At 41.3% G+C, this 18,716-nt stretch overlaps 1 protein-coding gene across 1 annotated transcript; it reads right to left on the reverse strand.

The window, feature by feature from the left end:
• Nucleotides 1–84: 84 nt before the first annotated feature.
• Nucleotides 85–4,126, reverse strand: LOC115167062 (cytochrome P450 1A1). Its single transcript, XM_029721111.1, has 7 exons — nt 3,991–4,126; nt 2,540–3,410; nt 2,304–2,430; nt 2,099–2,188; nt 1,780–1,903; nt 1,541–1,627; nt 85–1,394 (listed from the first exon to the last, which is right to left on the reverse strand). Exons 2-7 carry the CDS (start codon nt 3,377–3,379, stop codon nt 1,094–1,096), a joined length of 1,569 nt encoding a protein of 522 aa, XP_029576971.1. The 5' UTR covers nt 3,380–3,410; nt 3,991–4,126; the 3' UTR covers nt 85–1,093.
• Nucleotides 4,127–18,716: the final 14,590 nt, after the last annotated feature.

Raw genomic sequence — 18,716 nt, forward strand, 5'->3', positions numbered from 1 at the left:
GTCCTCTCCTAATGGGTGGCCTGTGTATATTAGCTTGTGAATGCATGCATGGGTTGCCAATGAGATAGGCCAACACACTCAAGAAAAGTTCATTGATTTTCAGCTTTTATTTCAGTAGCTACCTAGATAGCTACCAACAACACAATGCATAGTGTATACAGTTGGGGTTTTAGTTTACAAGAGTCCTTCGTTACATTATAAAATGTTGACATTTATAACACAGTCAGTAATACATACGTATTTTGGCATCCTGATAAATTCATACAAAGCCACCAAAATATATACACATTTTAGGCACATTTCAAAAAAGGACTTTTCAAAATACATCTAGGCTTAAAAATGTACTCAAACAATCAATCACATGTTGGTGGGATACAAACATAGCTTCAGTGTGTTGTGTCCACATTTGACTGATTTATTCAGTGGAATAAAAATATATAGCTTAGAATTGGGAGGATACATCCATTCAACTCTGTCTGTGACCACCTGAACAATAACTCAAAAGTACGAGAACAGGCACTTTATCATGTAGGTTGTAACATTTTTGCCTCAAAAAATTCTGTAGCAAAAAATTATACCCAAACATGGAACTAAAAAACAATGCTCTTTAAAACCCCACCATGGGTTTATGTGTATGTTTTATAGATTGATCCTCTTTAAAGCGATCTGATACAGTATATGAGCTGTGATCAAGGCAAGGGGAGCAGTAAAACACGATGATGTAGGCAAAAAGGCAGCTAAACAGCAATAGTCTCTCCTGATATCTCCTGAAGCAACACCTGACAAACTCTAGTAGGCCCTGTGGTATGCTGGTCATGAAGGTCCTTTATCCAATACAACACTTGTTTGGAATCCCCCTACATACCATTTCAGATTATAATTTTATCGATTTCAAATTGTCTACAATTTGACTCAGTTTTCCCTCACTGTTAATTCTCCTATGAATCAAGAGAGTTGTCAAGCCCGGGCTTTCCTGGAGAGAAAATGTACCCTCTGGCTTTTAAATCTGAACTCATCTCATGCCATCAAGTATGTAGGGCTAACTATAAATCAGTTATAGTGATGTTGAGAATCATAAATGTGACCATGGCCCTCACTCCTCCTGCCCCCATGGCCGCAGACTAGCCTTCAGCTGACAGCGCTTGTGCTTCATAGTGAGGCCGTACTCTGGGGTCATGTCCAGCGGGTGCCCAGGTTTCTCCTGGAAGCGCAGCCTTTGGAGCAGGATGGCCAAGAAGAGGTAGACCTCATTGCGTCCGATGGCCTCACCGATGCAGCGGCGCTTGCCCATGCCGAATACGAGCACCTTCTCCCCCTCCAGCTTGTTGAGTTCTGTGCCATCAGCACTCAGGAAACGGTCAGGGTTGAATGAAGAAGGCTCCTTCCACAGCTCCCTGAAGAGCACAGAGGTAACAATTTACATTAGGTTCTTGTTATACCTGTGTAGTAACACTGTAATTACTACAGTAACAACACTATTGTTGCACAGTAGTTGCATAGTAATAGAGTTGAGAAGTTTTAGTTTAAAAATACTACTCACGGGTCATGGTTGACCTGCCACTGGTTGATGAAGACACAGGTGTCCTTGGGAATGAAGTAGCCATTGAGGGATGTATCCTTGATCGTGCTAAAAAAAATATTGACAATACCAGTCAGACCATGCCATATGTGTCCATAATGTGTAACTGATATTGTAAATGTCTGTTTGGCTAATATTCTAAATGTCAGTTTGGCTGATATTGTAAATTTGTGTTTTGAGCAGGTGCAAGTGCAACTCACCAGTGTGGGATGGTGAACGGCAGGAAGGAAGAGTGCCGGAAGATCTCCAGGATGAAGGCTTCCAGCAGAGGTAAGTTGGTTTTGTCTGAGAGACGGGGAGTGCGATTCATTCCCACCTTTTCCTCTGTTGGAAGGACAATAGAGAACATTGGATATCAAAAAAGAATGGGACGGGTGGTGACAGGTCAGTAAGTCACAATATTTTGAATCATGACTCCATAGAATTACATATATAACTGATTTATAGGATCTCTCTGTGGATGACTAATTTAATTTAGGGAACAGAACTATCTGTTAAAACCAGCAAGGTTCAACTTACTCAGTTCCTGATGCAGTCTTTCCTGGATCTCTGGGTAAGCCACAAGGTACATAACAGCCCAAGACAGAGCTGTGCTGATGGTGTCAAAACCTTAAGAGGGAGACAGAAGCCGCATTGCATAATTAAAACATCTTACAAATGTACATTTTTTTCAATGATATGGAGTGACTCAGCATAACTGTTGCTTTATTTTTACTCAACTCACCTGCCCCAAACAGATCATTGACAATGCCCACAATCTTCTCATCAGAAACCTGGATGTTGGCATTCTCATCTAGTTTCCTGTCCTCACAGTGGTCAATGAGGGAGTCAGTGATGTCACGGATGTTGTCCTGAAAACAGAACAATGGACAATCAGTATCACAGACAACAAACAGCAATAGATCAAACATGGAATGAAACACGTAACGTCTTTGAAACATGATGCAATGTATTATTTACCTTGTCATAGCTTTCATAGTGCTCAATGACAATCTTCTGCACAAAGGTGTTGAAACGGTCATTGATATCCATAAACCTCTTCATGGTGCGGTTTGGTAGGTAACGAAGGATGGGAATGAAGTCTGCAGGGTTGCCGCTGCCCACCACCTGCCCAAATTCATCACTCAAGTTCACCAAGCCCAACAGCTCCTGGTCATCATGGCTGTAGCGCCGGCCGAAGCACATTCCACAGATGACGTTGGCCACCGATACGACAATATGGCGGAAGGGGTCAAAGCTGCCACTGACATCCATGACGGAGGTCAGCTGTTTTACCAGGTACTCTCCCTCCTTGCAGACGTGCTCCTCCAGGGCACAGGAGTACTCTGGGGTCGATCCCTCCAGGGTGGCGAAAGAGCGGAGGGCGCTCATAGCTAGTTTGCGGCGGGCGCGCCATACCCCAGCCTTGTCGGTGCTGAAGGCCAAGCTCTTGCCGTCGTTGATGAACTTGAAGCTGTATAGATCGGGCCTCCCGGCGAAGTCTTCCCCTTGCTTGATAAGAGCCTGGCGGACTGTCTCGCTGCCACTCAGAACAACCACAGGCCGCATCCCAATCTGGATCTGGAAGACTGAGCCGTAGCGTTCACTCATGGCAGTCAGGCTGAGGTGAGGGTTGTTGTGCACCTCCAGCACATTCCCGATGATGGGCAGGGGCTTTGGTCCTGGGAGCCGTTTTAGTCCCTCTGGGATCTCTGTGTGCTTATACTTCATGAACATGTACACCAGGCATAGTGTTACCATGGCCACCAGCCCCTCAGACACAGAGACTGAACCGATAATGGGTAGTATCATGAGAACCATTTTTATATGTTTTTTGTGGCTTCTGCACAATCTGTAAGAAGGAGAGGTACATGTTTTAATGATTAATAGTGAGCGAGAAATATACTTCAGCTGAGTAATAAACATTGCTCGAAAACATTGTTAAAAAATTGCATTGGGGGAATTACGCACGAGTGACCCCATGCTGACTGCATGCTTTACGCATACAGCCCCATGTACTTTACGCATGGTGCACTCACACCTTTCACGCTTTTGCAAGCCACCCTACTCTACCAGTCTTGTACCATTAAACATAGGCTACATAAAAGGCTGTATAGTATTTAAAAAAATTAAAGCCCTTAACTGTTACATTGCCTACACGTACGTACATTTTCTCGAATAGATTATACTAAAAAGAAGACTCAAGAATAAACGGTACAAGATAATAGTATATAATGCATTTTATAGCTTGTTATATTGTAAATAAAAAAAATTAAAAACACAGTACTAATATTATGTGCAAACTAGTTAATAAACGTTATTTCGACACTTCATTCACAACAAAAAGACACCTGCTATTCCAACATATGTTTACTTGTTCTTAAGTTATTAAATGTAAATATATTACATGCAAAATTTGTCGTTTTTATTACCTTCCGTTATGAGCCAAATGAGCCGACTTGCAGGGAGATCGAAGAAGTTTGCAGGTGAGGTTATATTTATACGAAGCTTTTTCTCTTGCTATAAGTGAACTCCGTTTTTCTGTACTTAAAAGTAAGAATGGGAACTTCTTTTATAGAGCGCTTCTCAGCTCCATTGGCTGATGTCTGAGTGACGTAACCTCTCCCTCTCTTGGCTTGCCAGCAGCAGCGGCTGTCTCTGAAGGAGAGGTGTAATAAAATATCAAGCGGAAACTTCAATGAGTAGTGTGTATATATATATATATATATATATATATATATATATATATATATATATATAGTTGTTATATATATATATATAGTTGGAAGTTTACATACACTTAGGTTGGAGTCATTAAAACTCGTTTTTCAACCTCTCCACAAATTTCTTGTTAACAAACTATAGTTTTGGCAAGTCGGTTAAGACATCTACTTTGTGCATGACACAAGTAATTTTTCCAACAATTGTTTACAAACAGATTATTTCAAATATAATTCACTGTATCACAATTCCAGTGGGTCAGAAGTACACTAAATTGACTGTGCCTTTAAACAGCTTGGAAAATTCCAGGAAATTATGTCATGGCTTTAGAAGCTTCTGATAGGCTAATTGACATCATTTGAGTCAATTGGAGGTGTACCTGTGGATGTATTTCAAGGTCTACCTTCAAATTCAGTGCCTCTTTGCTTGAGATCATGGGAAAATCAAAAGAAATCAGCCAAGACCTCAGATTTTTTTTTATTTTTAATTGGAGACCTCCACAAGTCTGGTTCATCCTTGGAAGCAATTTCCAAACGCCTGAAGGTACTACAGTATGTTCATCTGTACAAACAATAGTACGAAAGTATAAACACCATGGGACCACGCAGCCGTCATACCACTCAGGAAGGAGACGCTTTCTGTCTCCTAGAGATGAACGTACTTTGGTGCAAAAAGTGCAAATCAATTCCAAAACAACAGCAAAGGACCTTGTGAAGATGCTGGAGGAAACAGGTACAAAATAATTTATATCCACAGTAAAATGAGTCCTATATCGAGATAACCTGAAAGGCCGCTCAGCAAGGAAGAAGCCACTGCTCCAAAACCGCATAAAAAAGCCAGACTACGGTTTGCAACTGCACATGGGGACAAAGATAGTACTTTTTGGAGAAATGTCCTCTGGTCTGATGAAACAAAAATAGAACTGTTTGGCCATAATGACCATTGTTATGTTTGGAGAATAAAGGAGGAGGCTTGCAAGCCGAAGAACACCATCTTAAACGTGAATCACGGTTGTGGCAGCATCATGTTGTGGGGGTGCTTTTCTGCAGGAGGGACTAGTGCACTTCACAAAATAGATGGCATCATGAGGAAGGAAAATTATGTGGATATATCGAAGCAACATCTCAAGACATCAGTCAGGAAGTTAAAGCTTGGTCGCAAATGGGTCTTCCAAATGGACAATGACCCCAAGCATTCTTCCAAAGTTGTGGCCATATTGGATTAAGGACAACAAAGTCAAGGTATTGGAGTGGCCATCACAAAGTCCTGACCTCAATCCCATAGGAAATTTGTGGGCAGAACTGAAAAAGCATGTGCAAGCAAGGAGGCCTACAAACCTGACTCAGTTACACCAGCTCTGTCAGGAGGAATGGGCCAAAATTCACCCAACTTATTGTGGGAGCTTGTGGAAGGCTACCCGAAACGTTTGACCCAAGTTAAACAATTTAAAGGCAATGCTACCAAATACTAATTGAGTGTATGTAAAATTCTGACCCACTGGGAATGTGATGAAAGAAATAAACGCTGAAATTAATCATTCTCTCTACTATTATTCTGACATTTCACATTCTTAAAATAAAGTGGTGATCCTAACTGACCTAAAACAGGGAATTTTTACTAGGATTAAATGTCAGGAATTGTGAAAAACTGAGTTTAAATGTATTTTGCTAAGGTGTATGTAAACTTCCGACTTCAACTGTATATATATATATATAATGTAAGCTTGCCTTTATTATAAAAAGAAACATCTAAGGAGTAAGATCATTTTTTCTAAGAGTGCATGCTTTCTCTGATATATCAGTGATGGGCCCTATTGAAAAAATATATATATACAATTTCATATAGTTTGTTATAAAAACATATTAGAATGTCTAACCATAGAGAAATTCAATAGACTACATGTTTAATTCTCGAACAAGTCATTCTCAGTAGGCTATTCCACGTTCATATGACTTTAAAACTTTTTTTTTTTTTTAAACATTTTTAGATTTGATTTTAGGTTTATATCAGAATGATTGGATGTGTCTCTTTTCAGATGTTCATTAGCCTGTTGGAGGGAGTTATAAAACAGACTACACAGAAGAAGCCAGTCAGGTAAGAGGAATACAGGACCCATTGATTTGTGGAATGATCACCAATGATATTTGCAATTGAAGTAGAGCATGTTAAATGTGTTATTGTGTAATAACAATACAATAATACAATTAATCATAATATATCATCATAATCATAAGCACAACCATGTAAATGTCGACCTATAATCACTATCATACCTATTCATCATACTACACATCTTACTTATAATGTTATAGATGTGGTAATTATATTTGTATTATTTGTTGTATTTATTTGTTTAGGCCTAAATATTGATATGTATTTTATTATTTATTGTTTCCTTTAATGTTAGGGTATTGGGCCTAATATTGCAGGCTATGGTAGGCAGTAGGCTAATAAGCCATATTGAAAAAAGGCAATTAATCCGCTCCTTATCAACATGTTATGAACTATTTATCTTAAAAGTATATGGAACATATTCATGAAAACAGTTATATAAAGCACATTGTATAAGGATGACAGTACTTTGGGCCGGATCCAAATATTTATTCTCAATGATCTATTGAACATGAACTCTTCCACAACTAATTTAAGGACACAAGCTTAATCACTTTGGGCCCACAATATTTTCAAAAGTGAATTTACCATCAGTGTCTAATCTGTTTCCAGTGGTATTCATTTTTATATTTTATTATTAGCAAACATCAACATTTCCTCTTTTAATACTTGTTCCATAAATGAATTAACAGGAAACTGTTACGCATTAGTTATTAAGTCATAAACCCTTTGGCAATCTTTCCTTTAGGCCTACACATTGCAACAGATTTCGATAGCGTGCAAAGGTGTAGCCTATCCCACGCGGGAGAACTTACAGCCCCGAAGTACTTTTAATCAAGACTCATCTTTGACAGTTTGATAAATCTCACTCAACCTGTCAACAGTATAACGGTGGTGCATAAGTACAATGGGAAGACGTGTGCGTCTAATTAACTTATAGGGCACAAATGTAGCCTACCTATCAAGTGTGTCATGGAGGATAAAACATTCGATTGTGATAAGAGACTATATTGTCTTGTCTGCTTGTGTAAGCTATCCAAAGTGTTTCACTTCGGATCCCTGTTTAATCAATATCCCAATTGGAACTTACTCAAAGGTAAGTTATATGTATTAAGACATAGAATAGAGTCTTCTAGAACTCAGCATCTACAACACACCATTCTGAGCGGAGTCTGTTTTGAAACAAGTCGTGATAAAAACTGTCAATGCCATCGCGTGCGTGTACCTGTTAGCACTCGAGTTAAAGATTGGCCAAATTGCGTGAGAGCGTTTTGGCCAAGCCCTCGCCTCCCCCAGCCTTTGGTTAAGGATGCTGGGGTGTGGGGGTGGGGGAGTATTCTGTCAGCACTGCAGGGGTGAAAGGGTAAATGAGTTCATTACCCTTACAGTCTCTCTTCTTTTAGGAAATGTACATCCTATTCCAGATAGCCTACTGACAGTGAATATATATCGACTCTGCACAGCAATACGAGGGATTTCCAACATACTTGGACCATGGACTGAAACATTCTCAGCGGTAATGAGCCTATCGACTTAAAAGGACCTATATAGATTGCATATAAGCACCATCGATATAGAAAGCTTTATGGTTATGGACAACATGCACACAATATGTTCCTCAGAATTAAATTATCTTATTTAAACAACGTATTTTGGATGCATATACGACTTTCCTGTTAACCAGCATCATATTAGGCTGGCTGTTAGCATATATGTTTTGATTGATAAACAAAACTTGTTGCTGAGAAACCTCACTCGACTAAATCCTAACTTAATATCCACGTGGGTAATTAGACATTTAACCAAATCTCCTATGAGTGCAGGATGTACGCGCAGACATGCGTTATTATGCATGCATATCTCTATCATTTGGGCCACAATGACCTGTCCATATACAAATAAACACGCTGAAATGGTTTACTATTGGCTTGTAGGCATAGGCCATAGAAAAGGCAAGGATGTTTTAATTAAGTTTTTATTGAAGACAATTATGGTTAACTAGGCTATATTTTAAGCATTCACTGATCTCTTTGTTGTTTTATTTTAGTTGTTCTCTATATCATAATTTTCAACAGGTAAATAAATGGCTTTATATTAATTGTCTTTTGTCTACTTGACAATATGCCTCTATATTTTGTCTTGCCTGTATTTCAACTTCCAAGACCTAATGTGTTAAACATTCCGTTTTGGGTTAACTGTAGGACTGTATAATTCACAATGGGTTAACTTTATTGATCAATTTAAATAATTAGCATTCAACTTGAAGATATCTCAAGACATTTAAGTGCACATTTCAGTGTATGAATGTGTGGCTATTAGACAGCGTCGCCATTAGTTTCCTAAATAGTTAAACATTTGGATGATCATTCCTGGAATCCTGGATTACAACTAGTAGGGAACCCAAAATGTGCAGACTTTGAGGAAAATGAAATGTCACTCCATAGCCAAGATAAAAGACGCCAACGTGTAATTGAAATTGTGAAAAACAATAGACTAATTTACCACTGTTTGAGGCATATGAACACTATAATAATATTGAGAGACGCTCTTAGTCGCTTATTTTTTCTACTCGGAGATAGGCCTACACACCGTATTATTGCCAAGCTCAATATGATGGATAATGCCAGTCGCTGGGCTTTCGCCCACTCGCCGCCCGCCCGTGCCCCTCAGCGCTACGTCCCTGCTCCTGCAGTTCGCGTGAGAAAGCGGAGCTCCCGCACGGAGGGGTGGGCTTGGTCTTCGGGACAATCCTAAATCTGCTTGGTCAGTCACGCGAAGGCAGCAGCCCCTGGAAAGACACAAGGGTCTTAAACGCTGCAGAACAAAGAGCACTGAACGTGAGACTTTTTCTTGGTCACGGAGGTGCACATATTCGCGCGCTATAGCTTCTGTAAACGCGAGGATCTTGGGCTTTGGAGTCATGCGATCTACCACTCAGGCTTCATGCAGGCATGTAACTGGCTGGCTGAAGTCAACTGCCTAAATCCACCAAATACCAATTGACCTGCATGGTCACGGTAATGCCAACCATGGCAGGTACCTTCGCGTATGAACTTGGAAACCATTTTATGACATTTCAAAGAGCTGCTTAAAAACAAAGTAAAGTTTGCCAAATGAGACTGTTCACTGGTACAGCATGACACAGTCAAAGGCTGATTTATTAAGCATAAACATAAAGTATATAATCACACTAAGCATTACGCACAGCTTTGTGCGAGGAGAGGGAGACGATAGCGTGAGAGGCCATGGGACGGACATTCCATACAAGTCCAGCATTCAACGTAAACATCAGGATCGCACCCGTTTGAAATAGGCTTCTCTGTTCATATGGTTATGGTCTAACACGCCACTCCCTGCTCATCATTAGTGACTTGATCAATGACCTCCAACAGTTTGTATGACCTCTCGTTGCAACGCAGGTTCGGTTATCTAACAATCACAAATACATGGAATTAAATTAAAATCCCATTTTATTGGTCACATACACATATTTATGCTATTGCGGTTGTAGCGAAATGCTTGTGTTCCTAGCTCCAACAGTGCAGTAGTAGCTAACAATTCACAACAATATACACAAATCTAAAAGTAAAAGAATGGAATTAAGAAATATATAAATATTAGATCAAGCAATGTTGGAGTGGCATTGACTAAAATACAGTAGAATATAATACAGTATATACATATGAGATGAGTAAAGCAGTATGTAAACATTATTTAAACATTATTAAAGTGGCCAGTGATTCCAAGTCTATGTATATAGGGCAGCAATTGAGGACAATAATGTGACAAATATCAATAGGGAATGTTCAAGTAGTCTGTTATTTAGTCACGTTAGGGTCACACACATACATCCAGGATGTCCATTTACAGAGCTCACATCATAACCAAAACACTGTTTAGCCCACAGCAAATTGAAATTCCCTTGAAGAATCTCCCTTTCTGAGTAATGACTGTAAAGGCAGCTGAAGTCTTCAGTCCTTTGGCACGCAACAACCAAACACCTGTCACACACCTTCAAACCAGGTATGTGTGTGTGAGTGTGAGGGAATGTTTCGTGAGTGGGTTTGCATCTGTGTGAGGGCGTGTTGTTGTGTGTGCATGAGGGCAGGAGTTTGTTATGGAGGAGGTCAACTAACCCCTTTACACAGACTGGTAGTTAGAGCAATTAACCACTTAGGTGACAGGTCAGATTGGTGCACTCATCTCTCAGTCTTTTATTCTAGTCTGACAGAACAGACAGAACATTCTGTGCTACCAGAGGATTGTCTTCTTCTTCTTTGAACTCTCAGGAAAATAAAACATGCATGAACAGAGTCAGGAGGGGAGAGAGAGACAATATCACCATTGTTCATACACGCAATGCCAAAGCACACAACACTTATTTATTAACATGTTATTTCTGTTTATACTATGTTATTACCATGTTATTACTGTGTTATTACCACTTGTTATTACCAATTCATGGAGTAATGTAAACCATTAGGGCAGTACTTCAAATGTATTTATAAAGCCCTTCTTACATCAGCTGATATCTCAAAGCGCTGTACAGAAACCCAGCCTAAAACCCCAAACAGCAAGCAATGCAGGTGTAGAAGCACGGTGGCTAGGAAAACTCCCTAGAAAGGCCAGAACCTAGGAAGAAACCTAGAGAGGAACCAGGCTATGAGGGGTGGCCAGTCCTCTTCTGGCTGTGCCAGGTAGAGATTATAACAGAACATGGCCAAGATGTTCAAATGTTCATAGATGACCAGCAGGGTCAAATAATAATAATCACAGTGGTTGTCGAGGGTGCAACGGGTCAGCACCTCACGAGCAAATGTCAGTTGGCTTTTCATAGCCGATAATTCAGGATGTCTCTACCGCTCCTGCTGTCTCTAGAGAGTTGAAAACAGCAGGTCTAGGACAGGTAGCACGTCCGGTGAACAGGTCAGGGTTCCATAGCCGCAGGCAGAACAGTTGAAACTGGAGCAGCAGCACGGCCAGGTGGACTGGGGACAGTAAGGAGTCATCAGGCCAGGTAGTCCTGAGGCATGGTCCTAGGGCTCAGGTCCTCCGAGAGAGAGAAAGAATTAGAGAGAGCATACTTAAATTCACACAGGACACCGGATAAGACAGGAGAAATACTCCAGATATAACAGACTGACCCTAGCCCCCCGACACATAAACTACTGCACCATAAATACTGGAGGCTGAGACAGGAGGGGTCAGGAGACACTGTGGCCCCGTCCGACGACGTCCGTACTTGTTACCCTGAAAAAGCTAACGACATCTCCTACTATGCAGATGTTTTAGGTTTTAGGAACGATCATCTGAGAGGGTTTGCCTCTGTCTTTTCTTTTGACTTGAAGATGGCCCAAACCCTAAGAAGGAAGAATGTGTAGTCTTTTTAAGTGCAGGGAATGATGCATTGATCAGTGGGAAATCAGCCGTGTGGCTGAGTTGGTAGAACATGGCACTTGCAATGCAAGAGTTGTGGGTTCAATTCCCCTGGGGACCAATACAAAAAATTAAAAACAAGTACAAAAAATGTATGCACTCATTACTGTAAGTCACTCTCGTTAAACTAGGACAACCATCTCAGTAATGGGTGCAATAAGTACAAATACTAGCAGATTGGATTGGTTTATGAAAATGTATGTTATTAATCTTTGTGTAGCATATAATTAATCAACCAATAAATGTGCATGCCAAAACACAGACATTGAAACAAACAATTCTGAAAATTCAACCTGCAATAGAGCATGCTGGGAAATATGATAATGCTGGGTGTGGTTTTGAGTGTTTTACTCCACACAGATAAAAATTACATAATCACACTTAACTCTGTTTATTCATAACAAAACAGGGTTATTTTACACCACTGAGTGTTGAATGTAACTCCTGAATCCACTAGAAATGTTACACTGAAAAATCAACACTAGGTTAAACTGGCCAATTTGCTGTGTACCATACTATACATTGCTGGTTCACTCATACTCCCTTCTATTCTCCTACTTTCTGCTCAATACATTCACAGAAAATACTCATTTGAAAAATAGAAATCATGGCAAAGATATCAACTATGTCAGTACTGTATATGTAAAATGATTAAGGGAATACCAGATACAGTACATGCATAAATATTCCCATATACAGTTAAAACAATTCTCACAGCTATCTTTTTAAATGAGGGCGATTACTCAAACTCCTGATGTTAAAGTTTAAACACTGAGGTAAACATTATTGCTCAGGCACAATTTAAAATAAAGAAAAAATAAAATAAAATAGCTTATACAGATTCAGACGGGTTCTATGTAGAACCCTTCTTGCTTTCCAAAGAATCACTAAAGAACCCTTTCTTCCAAAATCGGCTCTTAGGATGAAACATGTTCTAGGTTGAACTCTTTGCTTAACAAAGAACCCTTGTCTTCCAAAAAGGGTTCATTCTTCAGATGAAAAGGGTTCTTGGTAGAACCTTATCCATCTACAAAGAACCCCTTTGGAACCTTTTTTAAGGTTAAGAATGTAGGTCTAAGAATGTAGGTCATGACACTACTCATGAATGTGTGACTGTGACCTCATACAAACCCCCTCTGGCTTGAGTAAGTCAACACGCAATCACTTACACTATACACAAACTGTAATTGAGCAACATTCTGTCTCGCTCGCTCCCGCGGCCGGCTCGAAGTGCACACACAGGAATGCTGGGGTTCGGAACAGGGAGAGGAGGGGTCCGGTCCCCATATTGTATCACCTTCCCCTCACGGATTTGAGTGAACACCACATTAGTAACTGAGCGAACAGTCCTGGTCTCTCTCTGTCCTTAAGCAAGCCAAATTTTAAAATACTCACCGGGAAAAACAATAGTTGCGTGCGGAAATATTTCGGTCATCCATCTTTCTGTCACGCACGAAGCTGCCATGCGCTTTTTTACGCTGACTCAAAGTGTGGGAGCGAAAAAGAGAAATAGGACATATCATAAAGAAAGGGAAATATGAAACGCGTGTACAAAGACAGACATACAACCACATAGTGAAAGAAGATATGGATATGCTTGACACGCAACACGAGCCATGCGTGAAACAAATTAATCTCGTCTGCCCCCTCCAATTCTCTCAGCGGGCTTTGCAGGCTACGGAGCGGATTGACAGCACATTTACGGGTTAATCATTGTGCCACAGACCCGGCATTGCGTGCAGACTGTGTTTGCTCTGGCTGTGCCAAGGGTCGCGAGGTTGTGTACAGAGAGAGCAGGAGAGGCATCAGCCAGCCTCGCGGGTCACCCCTTTTATCAAAACAGTAACCGACCGTTTTTTGGGAAGCACGCTACTGTTGAGTAAATAGAAATGTTTGCAGAGATTGGCCAGACTCAAATGTGGATTTCCTCTATAGAAACTAGTGCATAATAATGCATATTTCCATCAGTGTTTGGCCATAAAACAAACGGACATTAAATATTTACCAGAACATCGTAAGATATTGAAGTAGGCCTACAGAAATATCTCCCTACATTCTTCAATTGTGTTTCATTGTGTTTTTTGTATAAATAGCTAATAAAAAGGGATATTTCTAATAAACAAATAGATTAACTAATGTTAGAAGCACAAATGCTCAATATGCCTAATATTTGTAGTATTATGCCTACACTTTAAGTGTTGATATTTGTCAAGGTCTCTGACATGTGCAGATTTACTCTCACAAAAATGTACTAAATTACCTAGAATAATTTCAACATTCTTGCTTTGCCAAAAGAGTGATACTACAGAGACAGGATGGTCAAAACAATCTCTTGTCTGAGTTGTTTCATCTTGTGTGCATTCTGTCAGTCGGTGGGAAGGTGTGTGGAATCATAATCTTGATGTGATTGGCCTGACTGAAACATGGCTTAAGCCTGATGAATTTACTGTGTTAAATGAGGCCTCACCCCCTGGTTACACTAGTGACCAAACCCCCCGTGCATCCGGCAAAGGCGGAGGTGTTGCTAACATTTACGATAGCAAATTTCAATTTACAAAAAAAACAATGACGTTTTCGTCTTTTGAGCTTCTAGTCATGAAATCTATGCAGCCTACTCAATCACTTTTTATAGCTACTGTTTACAGGCCTCCTGGGCCATATGCAGTGTTCCTTACTGAGTTCCCTGAATTCCTATCGGATCTTGTAGTCATAGCAGATAATATTCTAATTTTTGGTGACTTTAACATTCACATGGAAAAGTCCACAGACCCACTCCAAAAGGCTTTCGGAGCCATCATCGACTCAGTGGGTTTTGTCCAACATGTTTCTGGACCTACTCACTGCCACAGTCATACTCTGGACCTAGTTTTGTCCCATGGAATAAATGTTGTGGATCTTAATGTTTTTCCTCATAATCCTGGATTATCGGACCACCATTTTATTGCGTTTACAATTGCAACAAATAATCTGCTCAGACCCCAACCAAGGAAGATTAAAAGTCGTGCTATAAATTCTCAGACAACCCAAAGATTCCTTGATGCCCTTCCAGACTCCCTCTGCCTACCCAAGGACGTCAGAGGACAAGAATCAGTTAACCACCTAACCGAGGAACTCAATTCAACCTTGCGCAATACCCTAGATGCAGTTGCACCCCTAAAAATTAAAAACATCTGTCATAAGAAACTAGCTCCCTGGTATACAGAAAATACACGAGCTCTGAAGCAAGCTTCCAGAAAATTGGAACGGAAATGGCGCCACACTAAACTGGAAGTCTTCCGACTAGCTTGGAAAGACAGTACCGTGCAGTATCGAAGAGCCCTCACTGCTGCACGATCATCCTATTTTTCCAACTTAATTGAGGAAAATAAGAACAATCCGAAATTTCTTTTTGACACTGTCGCAAAGCTAACTAAAAAGCAGCATTCGCAAATGGATTATGGCTTTCACTTCAGCAGTAATAAATTTATGAACTTTTTTGAGGAAAAGATCATGATCATTAGAAAGCAAATTACGGACTCCTCTTTAAATCTGGGTATTCCTCCAGGGCTTCATTGTCCAGAGTCTGCACAACTCTGCCAGGACCTTGGCTCAAGGGAGATACTAAAGTGTTTTAGTACTATATCTCTTGACACAATGATGAAAATAATCATGGCCTCCAAACCCTCAAGCTGCATACTGGACCCTATTCCAACTAAACTACTGAAAGAGCTGCTTCCTGTGCTTGGCCCTCCTATGTTGAACATAATAAACGGCTCTCTATCCACCGGATGTGTACCAAGCTCACTAAAAGTGGCAGTAATAAAGCCTCTCTTGAAAAAGCCGAATCTTGACCCAGAAATTATAAAAAACTATCGGCCTATATCGAATCTTCCATTCCTCTCAAAAATTTTAGAAAAAGTTGTTGCGCAGCAACTCACTGCCTTCCTGAAGACAAACAATGTATACGAAACGCTTCAGTCTGGTTTTAGACCCCATCATAGCACTGAGACTGCACTTGTGAAGGTGGTAAATGACCTTTTAATGACGTCAGACCGAGGCTCTGCATCTGTCCTCATGCTCCTAGATCTTAGTGCCGCTTTTGATACCATCGATCACCACATTCTTTTGGAGAGATTGGAAACCCAAATTGGTCTACATGGACAAGTTCTGGCCTGGTTTAGATCTTATCTGTCGGAAAGATATCAGTTTGTCTCTGTGAATGGTTCGTCCTCTGACAAATCAATTGTAAATTTCGGTGTTCCTCAAGGTTCCGTTCTAGGACCACTATTGTTTTCACTATATATTTTACCTCTTGGGGATGTCATTCGAAAACATAATGTTAAATTTCACTGCTATGCGGACGACACACAGCTGTACATTTCAATGAAACATGGTGAAGCCCCAAAATTGCTCTCGCTAGAAGCCTGTGTTTCAGACATAAGGAAGTGGATGGCTGCAAATGTTCTACTTTTAAACTCGGACAAAACAGAGATGCTTGTCCTAGGTCCCAAGAAACAAAGAGATCTTCTGTTGAATCTGACAATTAATCTGGATGGTTGTACAGTCGTCTCAAATAAAACTGTGAAGGACCTCGGCGTTACTCTGGACCCTGATCTCTCTTTTGAAGAACATATCAAGACTGCTTCAAGGACAGCTTTTTTCCATCTACGTAACATTGCAAAAATCAGAAACTTTCTGTCCAAAAATGACGCAGAAAAATTAATCCATGCTTTTGTTACTTCTAGGCTCGACTACTGCAATGCTCTACTTTCCGGCTACCCGGATAAAGCACTAAACAAACTTCAGTTAGTGCTAAATACGGCTGCTAGAATCCTGACTAGAACCAAAAAATTTGATCATATTACTCCAGTGCTAGCTTCCCTACACTGGCTTCCTGTTAAGGCAAGGGCTGATTTCAAGGTTTTACTGCTAACCTACAAAGCATTACATGGGCTTGCTCCTACCTATCTTTCCGATTTGGTCCTGCCGTACATACCTACACGTACGCTACGGTCACAAGACGCAGGCCTCCTAATTGTCCCTAGAATTTCTAAGCAAACGGCTGGAGGTAGGGCTTTCTCCTATAGAGCTCCATTTTTATGGAATGGTCTGCCTACCCATGTGAGAGACGCAGACTCAGTCTCAACCTTTAAGTCTTTACTGAAGACTTATCTCTTCAGTAGGTCCTATGATTAAGTATAGTCTGGCCCAGGAGTGTGAAGGTGAACGGAAAGGCTGGAGCAACGAACCGCCCTTGCTGTCTCTGCCTTGTCGGTTCCCCTCTTCCCACTGGGATTCTCTGCCTCTAACCCTTTTACAGGGGCTGAGTCACTGACTTACTGGTGTTCTTCCATGCCGTCCATGGGAGGGGTGCGTCACTTGAGTAGGTTGAGCCACTGACGTGGTCTTCCTGTCTGGGTTGGCGCCCCCCCCTTGGGTTGTGCCGTGGCGGACATCTTTGTGGGCTATACTCGGCCTTGTCTTCGGACGGTAAGTTGGTGGTTGTAGATATCCCTCTAGTGGTGTGGGGGGCTGTGCTTTGGCAAAGTGGGTGGGGTTATATCCTGCCTGTTTGGCCCTGTCCGGGGGTATCATCGGATGGGGCCACAGTGTCTTCTGATCCCTCCTGTCTCAGCCTCCAGTATTTATGCTGCAGTAGTTTATGTGTCGGGGGGCTAGGGTCAGTCTGTTACATCTGGAGTATTCTCTTGTCTTATCCGGTGTCCTGTGTGAATGTAAATATGCTCTCTCTAATTCTCTCTTTCTTTCTTTCTTTCTTTCTCTCGGAGGACCTGAGCCCTAGGACTACCTGGCATGATGACTCCTTGCTGTCCCCAGTCCACCTGGCCATGCTGCTGCTCCAGTTTCAACTGTTCTGCCTGCGGCTACGGAACCCTGACCTGTTCACCGGACGTGCTTGTTGCACCCTCGACAATTACTATGATTATTATTATTTGACCATGCTGGTCATTTACGAACATTTTAACATCTTGACTATGTTCTGTTATAATATCCACCCGGCACAGCCAGAAGAGGACTGGCCACCCCTCATAGCCTGGTTCCTCTCTAGGTTTCTTCCTAGGTTTTTGGCCTTTCTCAGGAGTTTTTCCTAGGGAGTTTTTCCCAGCCACCGTGCTTCTTTCACATGCATTGCTTGCTGTTTGGGGTTTTAGGCTGGGTTTCTGTACAGCACTTTGAGATTTCAGCTGATGTACGAAGGGCTATATAAATAAATTTGATTTGATTTGATTTGTGGAAGAGAGAGTGTTGTGTTGTGGCCAGGCATCTATCTGCACCATGCAGTGTTTTTCTTGGACAGCACAGAAGACTTATCCCCAGGGCCCTGTTGAGTAATGGACTGAACCCGGTTCAAGCATAACAATACCTTTCACCCTACTGAGACAGGATGTCTGACACCACTGGCTACTGAATGGGTGGATGTGTGCGAGCAGCCAACACACTCATACACGTGTGTTATCACTGCTATGACTGTTGGGTGACTCGCCATGTTGTTGTAGATTAATCTCTGCACCCACAACCAAATAAGTCACGAGAGACTAGGTCTAGCTCTACTTGTCAAAGGGATCAATCCGTAATGATGTGTGGTATGGAACATTTCCTATAGCAAGAGTCAGCGGTAGCAAAGTGACTAAGTCCATCATTAAGGCCATCATCACGCAGTCAGTCTTCTGAGTCATTGCATGTGGTTTAATAGTATTGTGTATTGTGTCAGAACCCCTGACATCCGTTATACTGTGGCAGGGGCCGCAGCTTTCCTCTGTGGGTCCCCCAACACCAGCTCTGAGGATGTGACCCCAGGGTGAGCAGCTATAGATTGCAGTAACGTTAGATATAGGAGGAGTCCTGACAATAGTCCTGACTGTTATCATCAGCAATATGAGTTTATTGT

This window comes from Salmo trutta, chromosome 29, assembly GCF_901001165.1.
Source record: "Salmo trutta chromosome 29, fSalTru1.1, whole genome shotgun sequence".
Taxonomy (NCBI): Eukaryota; Metazoa; Chordata; class Actinopteri; order Salmoniformes; family Salmonidae; genus Salmo; species Salmo trutta.